The sequence below is a fragment of the Trichechus manatus genome, unplaced genomic scaffold, assembly GCF_000243295.1.
Source record: "Trichechus manatus latirostris isolate Lorelei unplaced genomic scaffold, TriManLat1.0 scaffold00184, whole genome shotgun sequence".
Lineage (NCBI taxonomy): Eukaryota > Metazoa > Chordata > Mammalia > Sirenia > Trichechidae > Trichechus > Trichechus manatus.
In genome coordinates, this window is record NW_004444120.1 from 1,408,024 (window position 1) to 1,430,595 (window position 22,572).

Below are 22,572 nucleotides of genomic sequence, written 5' to 3' on the forward strand. Positions count from 1 at the left end.
CCAAGCTCTTAATGATGCGCCACCAGGGTTCCCCTTACCTGTTCGTGCTCCTCAGTTTACGGTTGCCAAATAAAACAGAGGAAAAGCAGTTAAATTTGAATTTCAGGTAAACAAGGAATGCTTTTGAAGTAAAAGTGTATCCCAAATATTGCAGGGGACATACTTATGCTAAAAGATATAGAAAATATATATATATATATATTTTTCCTGTTTACCTGAAATTCAAATGTCCTGTATTTTTATTGCTATCTACCTCAGTTGAATTTTGGAAGGATTTAGCAACAAACCCAAAGCAATCAAGCAACTCACTTTAGAACTCTTTGAAAAAGTGTGAATCAAAGGGCTCCTCAGGACAAATGTTAATAAACACACAATCTTCATCAAATTCTCAAAGGCCTAAAATAGGTTAAAACAACCAAAAAGCAAGCTAACCAACTATTCATTCAGTAGTACACAAAGATACTTTTTTTTAAAACTAATTTATTTTTATACTATAAAAATTCACCCATTGAAAGTGTACAATTCAGTATATTCACAGAATTGTGCAACCATTATCACTATCAATTTTAGAACATTTTCATCACCTCAAAAAGAAACTTCCTGCTCATTAGCAGTCACTGCCCATTCCCCGCCTCCCACCCCCACGTCCCTAACCAGCCGCTGGCAACCACTATTTCTCTCTGTATGATTTGCCTATTCTGGATATTTCATATCAATGGAATCATACAATTTGTGGCCTTTTGTAACTGGCTTCTTTCGTTTAGCGTGTTTTCAAATTTTATCAATGTTGTAGCGTGAATCAGTACTTCGTTCCTTTTATGACTAACATTTCATTGTATGGTTATACCACATCTTCTTATCCATTCATCAGTTGACGGACGTTTGGGTTGTTTCACTTTCAGGTTATTAGGAATAATGCGGCTATGAACATTCATGTACAAATGATTTTATGTGGACATATGTTTTCTTTTTGGTGTCTACCTGGGAGTTGAATTGCTGACTATATGACAACTCTGTTTAACATTTTGAGGAATTGCCAAGCTGCTTCCCAAAGCGGCTGCACCACTTGACATTCTTAGTTATTCTTTTAATTAAAAAAACTATTACGGTTTCCTCTGCTTTCCAGAAATTGAGGGCAGGCCCAGAGCTCGGCGGTCAGGGCTGCCTCGCCTTGCCCTAACCATCCTCCTCCCCCAGCCAAGCAGCCACCCTCAGGGCCCCGAAATATCCGGGTGCACTGTGGGAAACGTAGTTTCTTCCTGCCACTGGGTCCCTCCTCCTCAGCGCTTGCTGGCAAAAGGAAAACAGACGCTCGTTTCCTGGGGTATGTGGACATTATAGTTCTCTTTCCTATCAGCCGCGCAGAGACTGCTGCAAAGGAAACTACAATACCCAGAATACCGCACAGTTACGGAAGCCGAAGGGGCCGTCCGGTTCGCAGCACACCCCGCCCACCTCCCGGTCCCTGCGGCTCTCCGGAGCGTCTGTAAACACACCCAGAGACTGTCATGGAGAGGGAGGAGGAGGCGGCGGCGGTGAAGGGAGGCGTTTTGGGCCGCCTCCGGGGACCGCTGTGCCATTCCTGAACTGGTCCCTCGTCCCCGTGACTGTGGCATCCGGGAGGCGAGCTGTTAGGCAAGAGAAGGAGGCAGTCAGAACCATATCTCCTTCTTCCCCCGGGGCGGGGGCCGGACCGGGCCAGGCCGGCTGAACCAGGGGAGGACCCGGGGAAGGAGCGCCGGGCCGGCCGGCTTGTCGGCCGAGATGGATGACAGTAAGGTAAGTCCAGTGGTTTGCACGCGCAGCTACCGCCGTCTCCTGCATGTCGTTAAGTACACGTCTCAGCTCTCGCTAGTCCGTGACAACACTCAAGGAACACCTGCCCTAGACATCCCCGCTCCTCTCCAGTTTTTGCCCAGTGGTATCCAGCTAGGAATTCAGGGAATACCGCCGCAGCATTTCATCAGAAAGGGCCCTCTCCTGTCGAAAATTTTCACTCCCAGGGCAAGCCTGCTGGCCAGCTTTTCCAGGTAGTGCAAACCTTAGTCCTTGACTTGCCTGTTGAGATAAGTGAAGAAACTGTTGTGCCTTTTTATTCTGCCCTCCCCTGCCCCTGCCTTAGCCTTTCTCTGGAGGGCTTAACTAGTGCACCCTGAACCAGCCCTATTTCCCTTGGCCATTCCCCCTTCTTCTCTCAGACTCCCTCACTCAATGCCTCATTCATATAATCAGTTCACTCCCCCTCTGAACTATGTTCCTGTGGTTTGTTGGAACATTCTGCTAAACTCTTGTGCTGTTCTGCCAGAGTCTGGAATCTAGCCTCCTCTTGAGAGCCTTCTCTGAAAAAAGTAGTGAACTCCTTCTTCTTAACCTATCTTAACATCCCATCACCATTCCCCCTTCTTTACCCAAATCACTTATCCCGATGATTGTAAGATAATAGGCAATGTTCATCGTTTGTTAATTTATGTAGTTTATGTATGATCTGGATGTCTTTATTTATGTCTCTCCACACTGTTGCTGTCTAGTTTTATTTCATGAAAATAAGTACAACCAGGGATTTGCTTGCTGATGTTCAGGAAATTTGACTTTTTTTTTAAAAAAAAATTTTATTTTAAAGTATCAGACTTCTAAAGTTTGCCAGTTTTTGAAGAAGAAATCAGCCCTTTCCAATGCTTTCCAGGGTCTTATTTTCCACAATCTCTGGCATGTTCCTATTATAGCTTTTTCCTTTGCTTGGGTCCCCTTTTTTCCTCCACCTAACCAGTACAGCTTTGTTGTTGCCAAGTTGTGGTTTCACCCATCCTCAGAGAGATCGAAAATTAATTTCCAGCTTCTCTATGCTACTGGATTTATTCTACATTATCTCTTGCTCCTTTTCCTCCAGAAGCGTCTGAGAAAAGTGATAGAAGGGGAAGCCCAACCCACTACTCTGGAATTGGGATCACCTAGAGGAACTAAACAGATTGCTTGGGAAGTAGCAGACCTCTCCTAACAGAAAGTGGTATTTCCGAGACAAACTGGGGAGTTCTGACAGTTTTCCAGAAAACCAGAAAGTAATCTTCTGTAAAAGTCTTTGCTGGCTTGATCCTTCAGTTTAGTTTTTAAGTTAAATCTGAATACTGTACCCATTTCCTTTCCCAGAAAATAATACTAATGTTATGTCTGTTTCAGAATGCTAAAATAATATGTTGTTCTTTTATTTCCTTAATATGAGACTCTAATAGTATACCCGTTGCCATCAAGTCAGTTCCGACTCATGAGGACTTTATAGGACAGAGTAGAACTTCCCCACAGGGTTTCCAAGGTTATAATCTTTACAGAAGCAGATCGACACGTCTTTCTCCCACAGAGTGGCTGGTGGGTTCAAACCGCTGACTTTTCTGTTAACAGCTGAGCACTTAACCACTGCACCACCAGGGCTCCCACATAGTATAGTCTACCTAATTTTCAGTTGTTGCCTTTTGAGACCTTTCAAACATTTAATAACTTTCCCAAAGTCTTCAAAAATCTCAAAATTAGTCTAAGAAAAATACATGGGAAGTTTTGGTTATTTTACTTACCTGTAACATCACATAGGGGTTATTTCAAAAAGCTACAAATTGTAGTGGGGGCGGTGATAAGATTTCATTGTTTTGCCTAAAAGAAAAGTTACAGTTTGTGGGGGAGGCTACTTACAACTTACTTCCTATAGGGTACACAGATAAGTAGAATGAATTTGACTCTCATTCTTTATTAATTCATTGTTTTTATGAGAGTATTTAGAAACCGGAAGTTTCTTAAATCTTTAATGATTACTGTAAAGAAAATTAATTTTAAATGTCTCTGGGTGGATATTGCCTCTGTGATTACACTACTTTCACTTTGAATGCATGTCATAGTTGTGGATGAATAATATTTAAATGCCATGTACAGCAAGACCGGACAATTCCTTCAGTCAGACAGTGTGAAACAGCCCTTAAGTAAGGCTTTGGCTGTCAGAAGAAAAGAAATAATAAAGATTAGAGCAGAAATAAATGAATCAGGAAATAATAAAACAATCAAAAGAATCAACAAGACTATAAGTTGGTTCTTTGAAAAGGTCGATAAAATCTACAAACCAAATTGACAAAAGAAAAGAAGGAGAATGCAAATAACTCAAATAAGAAATGAGATAGGTGACATTACAACAGAACCAACTGAAATAAAAAGAATCAGAATGTTATGAAAAATTATACTCCAACAAATTTGAAAACCTAGAAGAAATGGACAAATTTCTAGAAACACACTGCCTACCCAGACTAACACAAACTGCGGTAGAAAATCTGAACAGACTCATAACAAAAGAAGAAATTGAAGAGGTCATTACAAAAAAAAAAAAAACAAACTCCCAACAACAACAACAAAAGCCCTGCCCAAGACAGCTCTGGAGGATTCTACTGAACATTCAGAGAAAAGTTGACTATTCAACTATTCCAGAACACAGAAATGGAAGGAATACTCTGGAATTCATTCTGTGAAGCCAGCATAACTCGGATACCAGAACTACTAAAACAAGAAGATTATAGACCAATATCCCTTGTAAATGTAGATGCAAAAATTCTCAACAAAATTCTAACCATTAGAATTCAACAGCATTTCAAAAAGTGATACATCGTGACCAAGTGGGATTCATACCAGGTATGCAGTGATGATTCAACATTAGAAAATCAATCAACATAATCCACCACATAAATAAAATAAAGAATAAGAACCATATGATCATCTCCATCAATGCAGAAAAAACATTTGATAAAGTCCAACACCCATGCTAGATAAAAACATTTCAGCAGAAGAGAAATTCCTCCACATAATTTAAGGACACGTATTCAAAACCAACAGCCAGTGTTATTCTCAGTGGAGAGAGACTGAAAGCATTCCCCTTGAGAATGGGAACCAGACAAGGATTCCTTTTATCACCATTCTTGTTCAGTATTGTACTGAAAGTCCTAGCTAGAGCAATAAAGCAAGAAAGGGAAATAAAGGACATACCAATTGGTAAAGAAGACATAAAACTATCCCTTTTCACAGACGATATGATCATATACATAGAAAATCACAGAGACTCCACAAGAAAGCTACTGGAACTAAAAGAAGAATTCAGCAAAGTGGCAGGGTACAAGACCAACATACAAAAATCAGTTGGATTCCTTTACACCAACAAAGAAAAATCCTGAAAAGGAAATCAGGAAAACAATACCATTTATGATAGCCCTCAAAAAGATAAAATTTTTAGGAATAAATCTAACTAGAGATATAAAAAACTTATACAAAAAAAAACTCAAAACACTACTGCAAGAAACCAAAACCTGTCACCACTGAGTCAATTCCAACTCATAGTGACCCTATCGGACAGGGTAGAACTGCCCAATAGGATTTCCAAGGAGTGGCTGGTGGATTCAAACTGCTGACCTTTTGGTTAGCAGCCATAGCTCTTAACTGCTGTGCCACCAGGGCGCCTATGGAAAACATACCATGCTCATGGATAGGAAGTCTCAACATCATGAAGTCTCAACTGAAAATGTCAGTACTGCCCAAAGCGACCTACAAATATAATGCAATCCTGATCCAAATTCCAACAACATTCTTTAATGACGTGGAAAAACTAATCACCACTTTATATGGAAAGAAAAGAGGTCCTGGATAAACAAAGCATTATCGAAGAAGAAGAACGAAGTAGGAGACCTCACACTTCCCAATTTCAGAACCTACTATACAGCCTCGACAGTCAACACAGCCTGGTACTGGTACAGTGACAGACACATAGACCAATGAAACAAAGAATCAAAGTTCATTAAATGGAGAAGAGAAACTCTCTTTAACAAATGGTCTTGGCAAAACTGGATACCCATTTGCAGAAAAATGAAACAAGATCCATACTTCACATCATACACGAAAACTAACTCAAAATGGATCAAAGAAAACTACAAAGAGCATGGAAGAAAAAATAGGGACAACGCTAGGGGCCCTAACATATGGCATAAGTAGAATACCAAACATAACTAAAAATGCACAAATATCAGAAGATAAACTAGATAACTGGGACCTCCTAAAATTGAAACACTTATGCCATCAAAAGACTTCATCAAAAGACTAAAAAGAGAACCTGCTACGGACTGGGAAAAAAAAAATTGGCTGTGACATATCCAAAAAGGGCCTAATCTCTGAAATTTATAGAAAACTTCAACACCTCAACAACAAAAAAGACAAACAACCCAATTAAAAAATGGTCAAAGGCAGAGATCACGATAGAGGGTCCTGGACAGAGCTGGAGAAAAATGTAAAACAAAATTCTAACTCACAAAAAGAGACCAGACTTACTGGCCTGACAGAGACTGGAAAAACTCTGACAGTATGGCCCCCGGACACCCTTTGGCTCAGTAATGAAGTCACTCCTGAGGTTCACCTTTCAGCCAAAGATTAGACAGGCCCATAAAACAAGATGAGACTAAAGGCACGACAGTCCAGGGACAAGGACTAGAAGGCAGGAGGGGACAGGAAAGCTGATAATGGGGAACGCAGGGTTGAGAAGGAAGAGGGTTGACATGTCGTGTGGTTGTTACCAATGTCATAAAACAATATGTGTAGTAACTGTTTAATGAGAAACTAGTTTGTACTGTAAACCATCTAAAGTACAGTAATTTAAAAAAATGGTCAAAGGACATGAACAGATACTTCACCAAAAAAGACACTCAGGTGGCTAAAAAACGAAGAGATGCTTGTCATCATTAGCCATTAGAGAGATGCAAATCAAAACTGCAGTGAGATACCATCTCACCCCATCAATAATGGCATTGATCAAAAAAACAGAAAACAACAAATGCCAATGAGGTTGTGGGGAGATTGGAACTTTTATACATTGCTGGTGGGAATGTAAAATGGTACAACCACTATGGAAAACAGTATGGCACTTCCCTGAAAAGCTAGAAATAGAAATACCATATGATCCAGCAATCCTACTCCTAGGTGTGTATCCTGGGGAAATAAGAGTTGTGACAAGAATAGACATCTGCACGCTTACGTTCACTGCAACATTATTTACAATAGCAAAAAGACGGAAACAACCTAAGTGTCCATCAGTGGATGAATGGATAAACAAATGATGGTACATACACAGAATGGAATACTACGCAATGATAAAGAATAATGATAAATCCATGAAACATCTCACGACGTGGATGAATCTGGAGAACATTATGCTGAGTAAAATAAGTCAATCACAAAAGGACAAGTATTGTATGAGACCACTATTATAAATAGTCAAGAAAAATGTTTACACACAGAAACATTTTTTTATGATTACCAGGGATAGGAGTGGGAGGGAGGGAAAATCGCTAGAGAACTGTTGTTAGATGCTGTGGCGTCCATCCTGACTCATAGCAACCCTCTGTACAACAGAATGAAACACTGCCCGATCCCGCACCATCCTTACAGTCGTTGTTATGCTTGAGCCCATTGTTGCAGCCACTGTGTCAATCCATCTCATTGAGGGTCTTCCTCGTTTTTGCTGACCCTCTGCTTTACCAGGCATGAATGAGGTCCTTCTCCAGGGACTGGTCCCTCCTGAAAACATGTTCGAAGTATGTGAGACGAAGTCTCTCCATCCTTGTTTCAAATGAGCATTCTGGCTGTACTTATTCTAAGATAGATTTGTTCGTTCCTCTCGCAGTCCATGGTATTTTCAGTATTCTTCACCAACACCATAATTCAAAGGCATCAATTCTTCTTCGGTCATTCTTATTCATTGTCCAGCTTTCACATGCATATGAGGTGATTGAAAACACCATGGCTTGGGTCAGGTGCACCTTAGTCCTTAAAGTGACATCTTAGCTTTTTGACACTTTAAAGAGATCTTTTGCAGCGGAGTTGCCCAGTGCAATATGTTGTTTGATTTCTTGACTGCTGCTTCCATGGGCATTGATTGTGGATCCAAGTAAAATGAAATCCTTTACAACTTCAATATTTTCTCCATTTATCATGATGTTGCTTATTGGTCCAGTTGTGAGGGTTTTTGTTTTCTTTATGTTGAGGTGTAGTCAATACTGAAGGCTGTGGTCTTTGATCTTCACAAGTAAGTGCTTAGAGAATAGACACATGTTAACTTTGGTGAAGGGAAAGGCAGTACACAGTATGGGGGAAGACAGCACAACATGACCAAGGCAAGGGAGGACAGTGAGAGGTATGCAAGAATAAAAGGCAATGACAGTAAATACTATAACATACACAATCCTGCAGTGACAGTAATAAACCATAATTTATGAGCGGGTACATAGACAGATTTGTATGCTGAATAGATGTGGGAGAGTGTATGGGAGTACACCGATATGCATATATAGGTTTGACTGTGGATATTTCTACATACATATTTATATGTGCTGCATGTATATTCATATATATATATAATAGAGGACACTGGGGGCATAGTCATGGAAACGTCCTAGCCATAACCAAACACCTCACAGGACTGAGTTACTGGGCTTGAAGGCTAAGGACCATAGTCTTGGGGGACATCTAGGTCGATTGGCATAACATAGTTCATAAAGACAATGTTCTACATCCTGCTTTGATGAGTAGCGTCTGGTGTCTTAAAAGCTTGCTGGTGGCTGTCTAGTATACATCTATTGGTCTCTCTCCGTCGAGCAAAGGAGAGGTGAAGAAAACCACAGACTCAAGGAAACAATCAGTCCAAAGGACTAATAGACCACAGAAACCACAGCCTCCACTAGCCTGAGACCAGAAGAACTAGAAGGTGCGTGGCTACCACTTCCAACTGCTTTGACAAGATCGCAATAGAAGGTCCTGGTTAGAACAGGAAAAAAATGTAGAACAAAATTCAAATTCATAAAGAAGACCAGATTTACTGGTCCATGAGAGACTGGAGGAATCCCTGAGACTATGGGCCTTAGACACCTTTCTAACTTGAAACTGAAGCCACTCCCGGAGATCACCTCTCAGCCAAACTATAAACAGGCCTATAAAATAAACAATAACACCCGTGAGGCAAGTGCAAGGACAAAGTCTGCCCAAAAGCAAAGATGAGAAGAGGAAGGGACAGGAAAACCTGACAGATGGAAATGGGGAACTCAGAACAGTAATGGGGAGAGTGCTGACATATTGCGGGGATTGCAACAAATGCCACTGGACGGTTTGTGTATAAACTTGAATGGGAAACTAACTTGCTTTGTAAACCATCACCTAAAGTGCTCACATGCACACGCGTAGACACACACACACGTGCACACGCGCACACAGACACGCATACACACAGACACGCACACACAGACACACACATGCACACACAACACACACGCACACACATGCACACACACAGACACACATGCGCACACAGACACGCACACACACAGACACACACATGCACACACAACACACAGACACATGCACACGCGCACACACAGACACACATGCACACGCGCACACACACATGCACACACACATGCATGCACACATGCACACAGACACACGCACACACGCGCTTGGAATGAACTAGCTTAATTAAAAAAAAAGTAACACTTCGGCAGCTCCCAGTCCTGTCTGTCTCTGATCCAGCAATATTTACCCTCCTGCCAGAATACACCATATGTACTCACACACAAAACACACTCTTCCCTTGTGTTATGTATGGGTCACAGAGACCCTGCTTCCGTTTTTCCCTGTATAGGGGAACGTGAGGTTGGTGCTTGGAAATGTGATGACTGTGCCTGTAAGAGCATAAAGGATGACGACAGACAGCAAAGCCAGGGCACCAGAAAGAGGGTGAAGTGGGCAAGAACAGCCGTTGTAGAGAGGCAGTATAGGAATGAGCAGGTCAGGGAGCAGCTGACGATGATGTGAGAATCTCCCTTTATAAAGATTCTGTATTCTAGTTGTTTTCACCAGTGGTGATGAAGGAGTTTGCCAAGAGCTGTCCACACTCTGTCATTTAGCCTGTTGGAGTAAGAACAGAACAGACTGGAACGTGGGTGCAGCTTTGCCTCCCACGTATCTAGGTGAGTGCCTGATGCAGAGTACTAGTTATTAATGATTGAAGAATTGAATTGGAACAGAGTGTTGTTAAGGAGGTTGCCCTGACTATACCTAGGCTTTATTAATCAACAGTGTGCTCTAATTGAGCAAACCAGCCAAAGACTACAAACCCAGCAATCCTAGACAATAGCAAATAGGAAAAATAAAGCAAGAGACAGATTGGGCATTTAGCAGTGGGGGCCTGGGAAAGTGCTAAGTAGAACTCAGATACTGAGTGGGACTCCTGCTGGGCTAGTTGGGAAGGAAAAAAATCTTGGCTGAGTTATTTAACCTTTCTGTGCTTCTGTTTCCTTAAGTATTAACTGAGGGTAATACCTTCCCATCAGGCTTTGATGAGGTGGGATGATGCATATACAACATCTGGTATTGAGTTACCAACTACCAACAACATCGTCATATTCCCTAGCAGTGACTTCTTGGTCCTTAGCATAGTGTAGTAGGCACCTGAGATGCTGGTTTTAGTAATTTAAGTAATTTATATGCTGTTGCATAACACCTACAGCTGTGTTTACACCTACCTTAGCCTTTGCTCCTAACGATGCCTCAGACAGGACGGGAGTGAGATGGGACAAGAGAGGAACTTAAGCTCTGCCCTTAACAGTTATCTCCTGAGCCCTCCAGCATGTCCACCGCTTTTAAAAAAAAGTCCTTGTTTTTATGAAAGCCCCTTCTCCCTGACATGCTGCATTCACTTAAAAAGAAAATAAAAGTGTGTTGTGTTCAGAGGTTTTGATCACAGAAAAGCATCTTAGTTTATATTTGACTATTGTATTTATCGAATGAACAAATGAGCAAATTGAAATTTCCTAGACTACATGTGTTCCTGCTGCAGACTGTAAACTGGTAGAAGACCACCACACTGTATTGCCCAGCCTGACAGCTGAGGGCACGTCCCAGTTAGGGGGCTGATGAGGCAGTGGGTGAGCCAGTGGCCACAATATGCTAATATAGGCCCCTCTTCCTTCCGTACTTCCTTTCCACCTTGCGCTGCACACATCTTCGAATGAGATTTCTTAGACCTCCCTTGCCCCTTCTCCCCCAGGGTCTTCTGTTCCATTCAGTTGTTCTCAGAAGAGCTGGTTCTCACTAAAATTTTAACTTGGCCAAAAAATCTCTTTGACATTCCCAGACCTGTTCTTTGGCCCCTGAGGACCCCTCATATTGGAGCTACCTTCTTGGGCGGTACCTCATAGTTCAGACATTTTCTGCTTTTTCTGTCCTTCTGTCCTACTCATCAGCACTTTTCATAGGTCCAAGACAGAGAGCCAGCTAATCTTTTAAACAAATCTCTGACACTAGATGTTAATGTGTTAATGTGCCTTCCTTGCCCATGCAGGTTATTATACGTTTTAACTAGGGTGTCTAAGTAGATAGCTTAATCCTAAAGAGTAATTTTGATACCACAGAAACCATTGTAATCTATACTTAGATAAACGTATTCGGCATGTTTCGCTCCCTAAGGTTTTCAGAAAAGTTTTGTCCTTTTATTTATTCATTAATTCATCAAACATTTGTTGGAGAATAGTTACATTCCAGTCGTGTAGGGAGACATATAGGAAAATGATTATAATGAGATGAGTGCTTTGGGGCCACTAGGAATGGATACCTAGCTGTCTGGGTATGTCAGAGTTGGGTTCACAGAGTAGGAATGAATCTTTAAGGAAGAATAGGAGTCCCCAGAAAACAGGAACGAGGGACTAGCCTGTACTAAAGCATATTATGCAGGAAAATAAGTATTCTGATACAGTTAGAACAGGAATTGGCAAACTTTCTGTAAAGGGCCAGGTAGTAAATGTTTATAGGCCACACGGTCTCTGTTGCAATTACTCAGCTCTGCCACTGTAGCATATTAGCAACCATAAACCAGTTGCCATCAAGTCACTTTTGACTTATGGTGACCTCATATGTATCAGAGTAGAACTGTGCTCTCAAGGTTTTCAGTGGCTAATTTTTTGGAAGTAGATTGCAAGGCCTTTCCTCCAGCCTTTTGGTTAGCAGCCGAGCATGTTAACTGTTTGCACCACCCAGGAACTCCAGTAGCAACCATTGGCAATCCATAATGAATGGGCATGTCTGTGATCTGGTAAAATTTACTAAAAAAAAAAGGCAGCAAACTGGATTTGGCTCACCTGCTGTGCTCCAGTTTGCTGACCCCTGAGCTAGAGCATGACGCACAAATAGGGGTGTGGTCAGAGATAAGGATGGAAAGAATATCAGGGTCAAATCACAATGCCTCGCAAACTAGCCTAAGAAATTTGGATTGGTATTTTTCAAAGTGTAGAATAAAAAAGATAATCAGAATCTCTGGGGATGGGGCCCAGGAATTTCAATTTTAACAGGCTCCCCAGTTGAGAGAATTGTAAGAATTATTTTTACATTTAATTGTGAGAATTATATGTAATATATATGTGAGCCCATACCAGCTGAACTTAGTGCATAAGTGCATATGGGTTCTCAGTAAATGCTAGTCTTTTCTGTCTCCTCACCAGCTTGGTTAGATTGCTCAGAAGCAAGGTCTGGACTAAAGACCATATTAGAGATCATTAGCATGAAGACTGTGGTTGATGCAGGATCCATAAAATCCCTTAAGGATGAAGAATGTAGAGCGCTAAAGAGACAGAGCCCTGGAAAACTCCAAAATGTACAGGAGGGGCTGAGGAACGGGACTCAGCAAAATAAACTGAAAAGGAGATGTCAGAGATGTAGGAGCATCAGATGGATGCTGTTACGGCATCCATCTAAGGGAGGAGAGAATTTTAAAAAGGGGACTTAGTGTGCAATATAAGGTGCTACAAAAAAAACAAATAAAGGAAGTAGTGAAAAAGTATGCATTGAACTTGGAAACCGAGTTAGTCTATAAACCTGGCAAGAACGATTTCAATGGAGTGATAGGCAGAAGCCAGAATGTAGTGGTTGAGGAAGGAGGTAGGTGGCAAAGAAGCCAAGACAGTAAGTATAGGCCATTCTCACTGAGTCATTTTTTTTTTAACAGTTTCAGGCATTGCTAAAATATGTATAGTATTATGTTCAGATAAAGTTACACTTAACTCTAGCTTTGAAAAATAACAGCTGTTTGGGGAGAAAAGGCACTGGGGTTGAGAGAAGAGTGACAAGAATTAACTCTTAGTTCAGGTATGCCTACCTCATCTTCTTTCTCCTTTTGTTGACAAGAAAAACTGGCAGAAAGGTTAGCAGCAGGAAGCTGAGATTAGACTTTCTAGATTTCTGCACATCTGGTAGATAAAAGGAGAGAGAAAGCCTAACCCAGGGCTGTGAAGGAAGTTACCGTGCCTTGACACCAGATGAAAATGCTGTTACTTGTTTTTTCTTTAAAGTGGTAAAGAGCAGTGGCTGGGCACATTCATATGTATCTTATTTTTCTCTAATCAATGGGAGATAACTTTTTGTCTTATGTTTTTGAAAGAAAAGTGAAACAAATCCATTTTAGCTGGGGCTGCTGGTACCACTTCATGTAAATATAATAATTCTCTTAGACTTAACAATGTGAAACTTTTATGAGTTGCCTTAAGAGAGCATCAGGATGTAAACAAGTGCAAAAACGGTGGTAAAAGAATAAGATTCTTAATTGGTTTTTCAGATTTTATATCCCTTACCAGGGAGCATTTTTTTTTCTCTTCAAGTTCTGTAAGTTGATGATGGTGGTAGTGGTATCAATTTAAAGCAATTCAAAATATTGCTATTTTTTTCTTTTCATTTATTCATTCAATTATCAGTCTTTTAATAAATGCCTCCTAAATGCCTAGCTGTATTCTGGATACGATGGGGGTTGCAAAAGAAGTATAAAACACAGCCTCTGTGCCTAAGGAGCTCACACTTCTGGGGGAGCAAACGAAAAACCAAACCTGTTGCCTTCGAGTCACTTCTGATTCATAGTAACCCTGTAGGACAGAGCAGAAGTGCCCCATAGAGTTTCCAAGAAGCTGCTGGTAGATTCAAACCGCTGACCTTTTGGTTAGTATCTGCACTCCCAACCACTGCACCACCAGGGGGAGATAGAACTTAAATATGTGAGACCACTAAAAGACAATATAACATAACACAAAAATCCAGTGCGATATCAACTACATGTTCCAGAAATTTGGAGAAGAAAAAATGTTATATTATTGCTTATTTCATGGAGCCTTTGTTAAGTTTATTCTTAAGTACAGGTTTCCCCTGCTCTCCAAAAGTAGAGTGTTCCTATGAAACTTTTTGTAAGCCTAAATGTTGTAAAGTGAAGAAGCAATTACCATTAATTTATACGGGAAAAAATTTTGGAGGATTCCCGGACCCAAAAAAGTAACTTACCAAATCATACCAAATAACACATAAAACCTAAAATAACACTAACGTACAGTAAAAGCTGAGATGCTGAGTGTAGTCCCTGGGAAAGGAGCTTAGCTACACCACTCTCGCTGCTCAGGGTGCATGCTGCCTCTTTACCAGCTCACTGCAAAACAAACGCTGAACGCTATTTCTACTTTTCGTCCTTTTTTGTAAAAAGCGAAAATCCTCTTTGGATTTCTTTCGGTTAGCAAAAACAGGTACTAATGCAGGTCTTTCGTAAAAGCAAAGGGCATAAAGCAAACTTGCGGAAAGCATGGGATACCTGTGTTTTATCCTTTTGATGCTATTGTAAATGGAATTATTTCTTAATTGTTCATTGCTAGTGTATAGAAATGCAGCTGGTATTTGTATATTGATCTTACATCCTGCGGGCTTGCTGCACTTACTAGCTCTAATAGGTTTTGTGAAGTCTATAGGATTATCTATATGTAAGATCACATTATCTTCAAACAGAAATAATTTTTTCCTTTCCAATCTGGAGGCCCTTTACTTCTTGCCTAATTGCTCTGGCTAAAGCCTCCTGTAAAGTGTTGAATGTAAATGGTGAGAGCAGGCATCCTTGTCTTGTTCCTGATCTTTAGGGGAAAGCATTCAGCCTCTCACCACCGTTAGGTATGATGTTAGCTGTGGGTTGTTGTAGACGCCATTTATCAAGTTGAGGAAAGTTTTCTCCTGTTCCTGCTACTGAGTGTTTTTGTCAAGTAGGGGTATTAGATTTTGTCAAGTGCTTTTTCTGGGCCTATTGAGATAATCATGTGATTTTTGTCCTTTTTTATATTGATATGGTATATTACGTTAATTGATTTTTGGATGTTAAACCAACTTTAATTCCTCAGATAAATCCCACTTAGTCATAGTATATAATCCTCTTTATATTTTGCTAGATTCAATTTACTAGTATTTCGTCTAGGATTTTTGCATCTATAATCATAAGAAATACTGCTCTGTAGTTTGCTTATAATATCTTTGTCTGGTTTTGGCATCAGGGTAATGTTAGCCTCACAGAGTGAGTTGGGAAATGTTCCCTCCTCTTCTCCTTTTTGGAAGAGTTTGGGAAGGATTGGTGTTAATTTTCAAGTGTTCGGAGAATTCACTTTAAAGTCACCTGGGTCTGGGCTTTTCTTTGTGGGAAAAATTTTGATTACTAATTCAATCTCTTTTCTTTCATAGGTCTATACAGCTTTTTTATTTCTTTTTGGGTCAGTTTTGGTAGTTTGTGTGTTTCTAGGAATTTTTCCATTTTGTACAGGTTATCTAATTTACTGGAATACAGTGGTTCATAGTATTTCCTTATAATCCTTTTTATTTCTATAATGTTGGTAGTGATGTTTCTTCTTTCAGTTCTGATTTTAGTATTTTGAGTATCCTGTCTTTTTTTTCTTGATCAGTCTAACTAAAGATTTGTCAGTTTTTTTTTAAATTTTTTTTTATCATTTCAAAGGACCAACTTTTGGTTTCATTGATTTTCTCTATTTTTTCCTATTCTCTATTTCATTTATTTCCACTCTAATCTTTATCATTTCTTTACTTCTGCTTGCTTTGGGTTTAGTTTGCTCTTTTTCTAGTTTCCTAAGGTGAAAGGTTAGGCTATTGATTTGAGATATTTCTTTTTTTAAAGATAGGCCATTTATAGTTCCCTCTGAGCACTGCTTTAGCTATATCCCATAACTTTTGGTATGTTGTGTTCTTCTTTTCATTCATTTCAAAGTGTGTTCTAATTTCCCTTGTGATTTCCTTGACTCACTGATTATTTAGTAATATCTTATGTTTTTTTTACCTGTCATATTTATTAACCACTCATTACTGTGTACTAAGGTAGAAATATATACCACAGCCCCACATACTTATTTTCAGAAAGCATGATATTTAGTTTTGGCATGACATCTAGTTTTAGCTTGTCTCAAGGAGAAAATGTTCAAAACAGATAACCAGTTACCAGTTGCTGTCAAGTCAAACGTGATTCATAGAGATCCCATGTGTGTCAGAATACAACTGTGCTCCATAGTCATTTCAGTGGCTGATGTTTTGGAAGTAAATCATCAGGCCTTTCTTCTGAGGCACCTCTTTCAGAGTGGACTTGAATTCTAACATTTCGGTTAGCAGCCAAGTACATTAACTGTTTGCACCACCCAGGTACTCCTTAAAAACTGGTTCATAATCAACAGAAAAGCAGGATAGTCACTCTTATTTGCTTATATTCAATAGGCTTTAACATTTTTAGCATATAATGAAGACAGATAGTATTGTAAAGACCCCACTGAAATCTAACATCTCTAATTCTCTACCTTTAGAAGAGAAGTTCTCTGTGGCTGATTATGGGATGGTCAGTGGCTGACAGGTTTCTTTTCTTTGTGGTGGTCGATAGGGACACAGGCCTTCTGAGTATTTCCCTTCAGGCCAGAGTTGAAGAGCAAGAGGCCTACTATGCCCAGCTCACAAATGTGTTCTGGGGGAAAAAAGAGGTAAAATGAATAGTCCGTAAGGAAGTACACTATTTTAAAGCCAGCTATTTAAATTTGCGTGTGGCTCTATGCCAGTAGAAATACAGTTGGAACAGGAGGGGAAAGTTAAACTTTGGAGCTATTTTTAGAGCTTTTTTTCTTAGTTTGTGTTGGTGCATAAAAGTCAGTAGTTTATTGAGCCACATTAATTCACAGAGAAATAGGAGAGAGCAGGGGGACAATATAGTTATCATTGAGTTTGTGAAAATAGTATGAATTTTTTTTGGTGGAGGGGGTGCTCAAATATTTAAGGAATTTGTAAGGTTGATTTCAGCTTTTAGTTTCTAGTTCCTTGCTTATAATTGTCTTTCCTTGCTTCTGCTGTCTTTCACTCAATTCTTACAGCTTATGAAATATATAAAGTTCAGTGTTGTTACAACTAGTATACTAACCTACCTACATTTGTATAATAACTTCTGCTTTACAAAATAATTTCATATATATTATTATACTTAAGATTTATAGTAGGAGAGATAGTGCCAATATGGCCCTATAGACAGAGGCACCACACTGTCCCTTCAGAGCAAAGAACCAAAAAACTAAGTAAAACAGAGGCAAACGCCAATCCTGGAACCCTAAAAGTCAACTGAAGAGATAAAGAACACAACCAAGCACCAAATGGAGTCAGAAACTGACAGAGAACAGAGAGTGAGGAGAGATACGGAGTGATGGTCCCCTATCAGCTAACGCAGCACAGATTCTCTGTCTTGGACTCCTATTGGAGATTGATGGACAGGGAGTACAAGAAAGCAGCTTCATGGCGCTCCCAGCAGGAGACAGAGCACCCGGTAACCAGCGATACACATTTTCCCACCCCCTACCCTTCTTCCCCTTGCTTAGCCTACGCCACTTCCCAGTGGGCCGTGGTTGCTTGGCCAGGGAGGCACCAGCTTCATGCCACTTGGATTCACACTGCCCGCACTGGCTGGCTCCTTCAGTGCCATTTCTTTGTTGCTGTTGCGTTTTTCGACTTCTTTTAATTTCTTCCCTCTCTCTCACCTCCTTCCCTTCCTTTCTTTTAAACACCTGGCTCTGTGTACCATCTCTGCTGCTTCCTGAAAGGCTGTGAAACCCCGTTTGGCTGGGGAACTACTTCCACTGGTGGGATCCCTGGGGGCGTTTCTTTTTTTCCCTTTTTTCTTCATTTCTCAGTTGTCTCGTCTCTCTCTGCTTATCTTCTTTTCCTGTCTCCTGAATACCTAGCACTGTATGCCATCTCTACCCCTTCTAGATGGGCTATACCTTGTGGATTGGGAGCCACTTCACTGGTCTGTGCTGCTATGCCAGTGGGATCCCTGAGGACATTTCTTTAATTTTTTTTTTATTATTTTCTTTCTTTTTCTTTTTTCCTTTTTGTTTTTCTTCATTTCTTGTCTCTCTCTACCTCCCTTCCTTTCATTCCTACCAGCCACCTAACATCTTTTTTTTTGTCTTGATTTCTTGTCTCTCTCTACATTCCTTCCCTCCAACCACCTAGTTGCGTGTGCCTTTCTCTCTTTTTTTTTGAAAAATATAGTTTCTTATGTTTCTCTCCCTTCCTTCTTTTCCTTTCTCCTGCCCATCTAGATGCATATGCCATATCTTCCTCTCTTAACGGGCGGTGCCTCACTGCCTGGCTAGAAAGCCACTAGCATACGGCTTCCCTGGGTCTGCACCACTCCAACGGCAGGCTCCTTCAGCATTTTTTTTTTTGGTTCCTCTTTCTCTCTCCTTTTTTTCTTTTTCATACCCACTTAGCTCCACATATCACATCCTCGTCCCTCCCTCCTGCTGATCTGCACTATGCATTGCACGCCCAAGCAGCAGAGGCACAGCCTACGGGAACCTGCCATGCACTGATCTCCGGCCTGCCCTTTCGTTCCCAGTACAAGCCCAAAACAACCCATCCCAGCCCCTACCCATCAGCTGGACCTGCCCTGCTGCACCATAGCTGTGCGACTGGCCCTCCTCATTAGACAAGGTGGTAATAAGTATCATACCTACAGATGAGCAAACAACAAAGAACGCATAGCCCACCTGCTCAGACATAACCAAATAAAACAAAAAAGCAGGACGAAAAAACAAATCTACAGTCAGTAAATGAAGAAAATAACTACTGAATGTCCCGAAGACAGCAGATAATATCAAAACATTTACAAAAACAGGACAGGATGGTTCCAGTAGGCTTCCAAAATAAAACACCAGATGAATTTCCAGTAGAAGAAAAGGCACTGGAACTACCTGATAGGGAATTCAAATCTCTAATATTCAGAGTTACCCAAGAGTTGAAGGAAAAAGCAGACAAAAATGAGGAAAAAATAGACTAAATCATGGAAAAGGCAGACAAAACAATGGAAGAGTTCAGAAAAATAAAACAGGAACAAAATATCAAAATGAATTCACAACTAGAAATCATACAAAAACAGCAGTTAGAAATCCAAAAGGTAAACAACAAGATTTCATAAATGGACAGTGTCATAGAAGGTCTGAGGAGTAGGCTTGAAACACTGGAAGACAGGATCAGTGAAATTGAAGACAAATACTTGAATACCACTTTGAGGAAAACTCAGAGAAAAGAATGAAGAAACCCTGAGAATGATGTGGGATACAATCAAAAGCAAAAATCTGCAAGTGATCAGAGTTCCAGAACAGGGAGAAAACAGAAAACACAGAGATCATTGAAGAATTGCTGACAGAAAACTTCACTAATATCATGAAAGACAAAAAGCTGGCCGTCGAAGAAGCTTAATGAACCCCATATAGGATAGACCCCAAAAGAAAATCACTAAGGCATATCATAATCACACTCGCCAAAACCAAAGACAAAGAAAGAATCCTGAGTGCAGCTCAAGAAAAATGAAAAGTCACATACAGAGGAGAAACAGTAAGACTAAGCTCTGATTACTCAGAAACTATGCAGGCAAGAAGGCAATGGGATGACATATATAGAACCTTGCAAGAAAAAAATTGCCAGCTAAGAATAATATATCCTGCAAAACTCTCATTCAAATATAATGGTGAAATTAGGACATTTCCAGGTAAACAGAAATTAAGGGAATATGTTAAAACCAAACCAAACTTACAAGAAATATTAAAGGTAGTCCTTCAGTTTGAGAACAAACAACATTAAATGACAGCCTGAATCTAGGATGCAAAACCATACCAACAAGATACCAGTCTAGGAAATGAACTCTCGAGGATTAATCAAAACCAAAAGATTTACAACAGGGAACCAGAAAGGTTAATCTGTAAATGACAACAATGTCAGAACAATAAAAGAGGGAATAAACAGTGTAGGTATGGAACTTTGTAATGGAGAGGAAGTCAAGGGGATACCAAGTAATAAAAGACTGATTCAAACTTAGGAAGATACGGGTAAATTTCAAGGTAACCACAAAGAAAGTTAACAAACCTACTCATCAAAATGAAGAAGAAAAACAGAAAATCTCGGTAAACACAAAATCTCCAAAAACAAAAGAAATGAAAAAAAAAAAAATCCACAAACGGAATTCAGCATGGGAGAGTAAGAGGAACAAAGAAAACATCAGCACCACAAAAAAAAAAAAAAAAGCTACAAAATAAGAGCAATAAACTCACATCTATCAATAATTACACTGAATGTAAATGGCCTAAATGTTCCCATAAAGAGACAGAGAGTGACAGAAGGGATTAAAAAAATAGGATCCCTCAATATGCTGTCTACAAGAGACAACCTTAGAAACAAAGACTTAAATTTATTAAAAATCAAAGGATGGAAGAAAATATATCAAGCAAATAGCTTCCAAAAAACAGTAGGAGTGGCAATACTAATCTCAGATAAAATGGACTTAAAAACAAAATACACCATAAAAGACAAAGAAGGGCATTATATAATGTTGAAAGGGATAATCATCAGGAAAACATAACCATAATAAGTATCTATGCACCCAATGACAAGGCTCCAAAATACATAAACTCTAACAGCACTGAAGAGGGAAGTTGACAGTTCCACAATAATAATAGGAGACTTCAACACACCACTCTAAGTAAAGGACAAAACATCTAGAAAGAAACTCCACAAAGATACAGAAGACCTAAAGGCCACAATCAGCCAACTGGACCTTATAGACATATATAGGACACTCCACCCAACAGCTGCAAAGTACACATTCTTTTCAACTCACCTGGAACGTCCTCCAGAATAGACTGCCTCTTAGGCCACGAAGCTACCCTCAATAAAAGCCAAAACACTGAGAAAATACAAAGTATCTTCTCTGATCACAGTGCCATCAAAGTAGAAATCAACAACAGGAAGAGCAAGGAAAAAAATCAATTACATGGAAACTGAAAAATACCCTGCTTACAAACCACTAAATAAATCAAAGATGGAATCAAAAAATTCCTAGAATCAAATGAGAATGAAAACATATCATACCAAAACCTTTGGGACACAGCAAAGGCAGTGCTTAGAGGTCAATTTATAGCAATAAACGTACACAGCAAAAAAAGAAGAAAGGGACAAAATCAAAACATTAGCTACACAACTCAAACAAATAGAAAGAGAACAGTAAAAGAAGCCCACAGCCGCCAGAAGAAAGGAAATAATAAAGATCAGAACAGAAATAAATGAAATAGAGAATAGAAAAACAATAGAAAGAATCAACAAAACCAAAAGTTGGTCCTTTGAAAGAATCAACAAAATCGACAAACCATTGGCCAAACTGACAAAAGAAAAACAGGAGAGGATGCAGATAACCCAAATAAGAAATGAAATGGGGTACATTACAACAGACCCAACTGAATTAAAAAGGATCATAACAGAGTACTATGAAAAACTATACCCCAACAAATTTGAAAACCTAGAGGAAATGGACAAGTTTCTAGAAACACACTACCTACCCAAACTAACACAAAATGATGTTGAAAATCTGGACAGACCCATAACAAAAGAAGAGATTGAAAAGGTAAAAAAAAAAAAAAGCCCTGGCCTAGATGGCTTAACTGGAGAATTCTACCAAACATTGAGAGAAGAGCTTATACCGGTACTACTCAGAACTATTTCAGAACATGGAAAATGAAAGTATACTTCCAAATTCATTCTATGAAACCAGCATGACCCTGATACCAAAACCAGGCAAAGACACCACAAAAACAGAAAATTACAGACCAATGTCTTTCATGAATATAGATACAAAAATTCTCAACAAAATTCTAGCCAATAGAATTCAGCATCATATAAAAAAAAATAAAATACACCACGGCCAAGTGGGATTCATACCAGGTTTCCAAGATGGTTCAACATTAGAAAATCAATCCATGTAATCCACTACATAAATAAAAGAATCACATGATCATTTCAGTTGATGCAGAAAAGGCATTCGACAAAGTCCAACACCCATTCCTGATAAAAACTCTCAATAAAATAGGTATAGAAGGGAAATCCTCAACAAAAGGCATCTATACAAAACCAATAGCCAACATCTTTCTTAATGGAGAGAGGCTGAAAACATCCCCCTTGAGACAAGGATGCCCTTTGTCACCACTCCTATTTATCGTTGTGCTGGAAGTCCTAGCTAGAGCAGTAAGGCAAGAAAAAAAAATAAAAGCATCCAAATTGGTAATGAAGAAGTAAAACTCCCTATTTGCAGATGATGATACTATACATAGAAAACCCAAACGACTCCACGAGAAAACTACTGGAACT

At 39.7% G+C, this 22,572-nt stretch overlaps 1 protein-coding gene across 1 annotated transcript in view; it reads left to right on the forward strand.

The window, feature by feature from the left end:
• The first annotated feature begins 1,494 nt into the window (after positions 1-1,494).
• CREBL2 (cAMP responsive element binding protein like 2) overlaps positions 1,495-22,572 on the forward strand; it is a 38,776-nt gene continuing 17,698 nt past the window's right edge. The window contains exon 1 of the mRNA XM_004387323.2: positions 1,495-1,779. Coding sequence (XP_004387380.1) covers positions 1,765-1,779 — 15 coding nt within the window. The 5' untranslated portion in view covers positions 1,495-1,764. The remainder of the gene's footprint in view (positions 1,780-22,572) is intronic.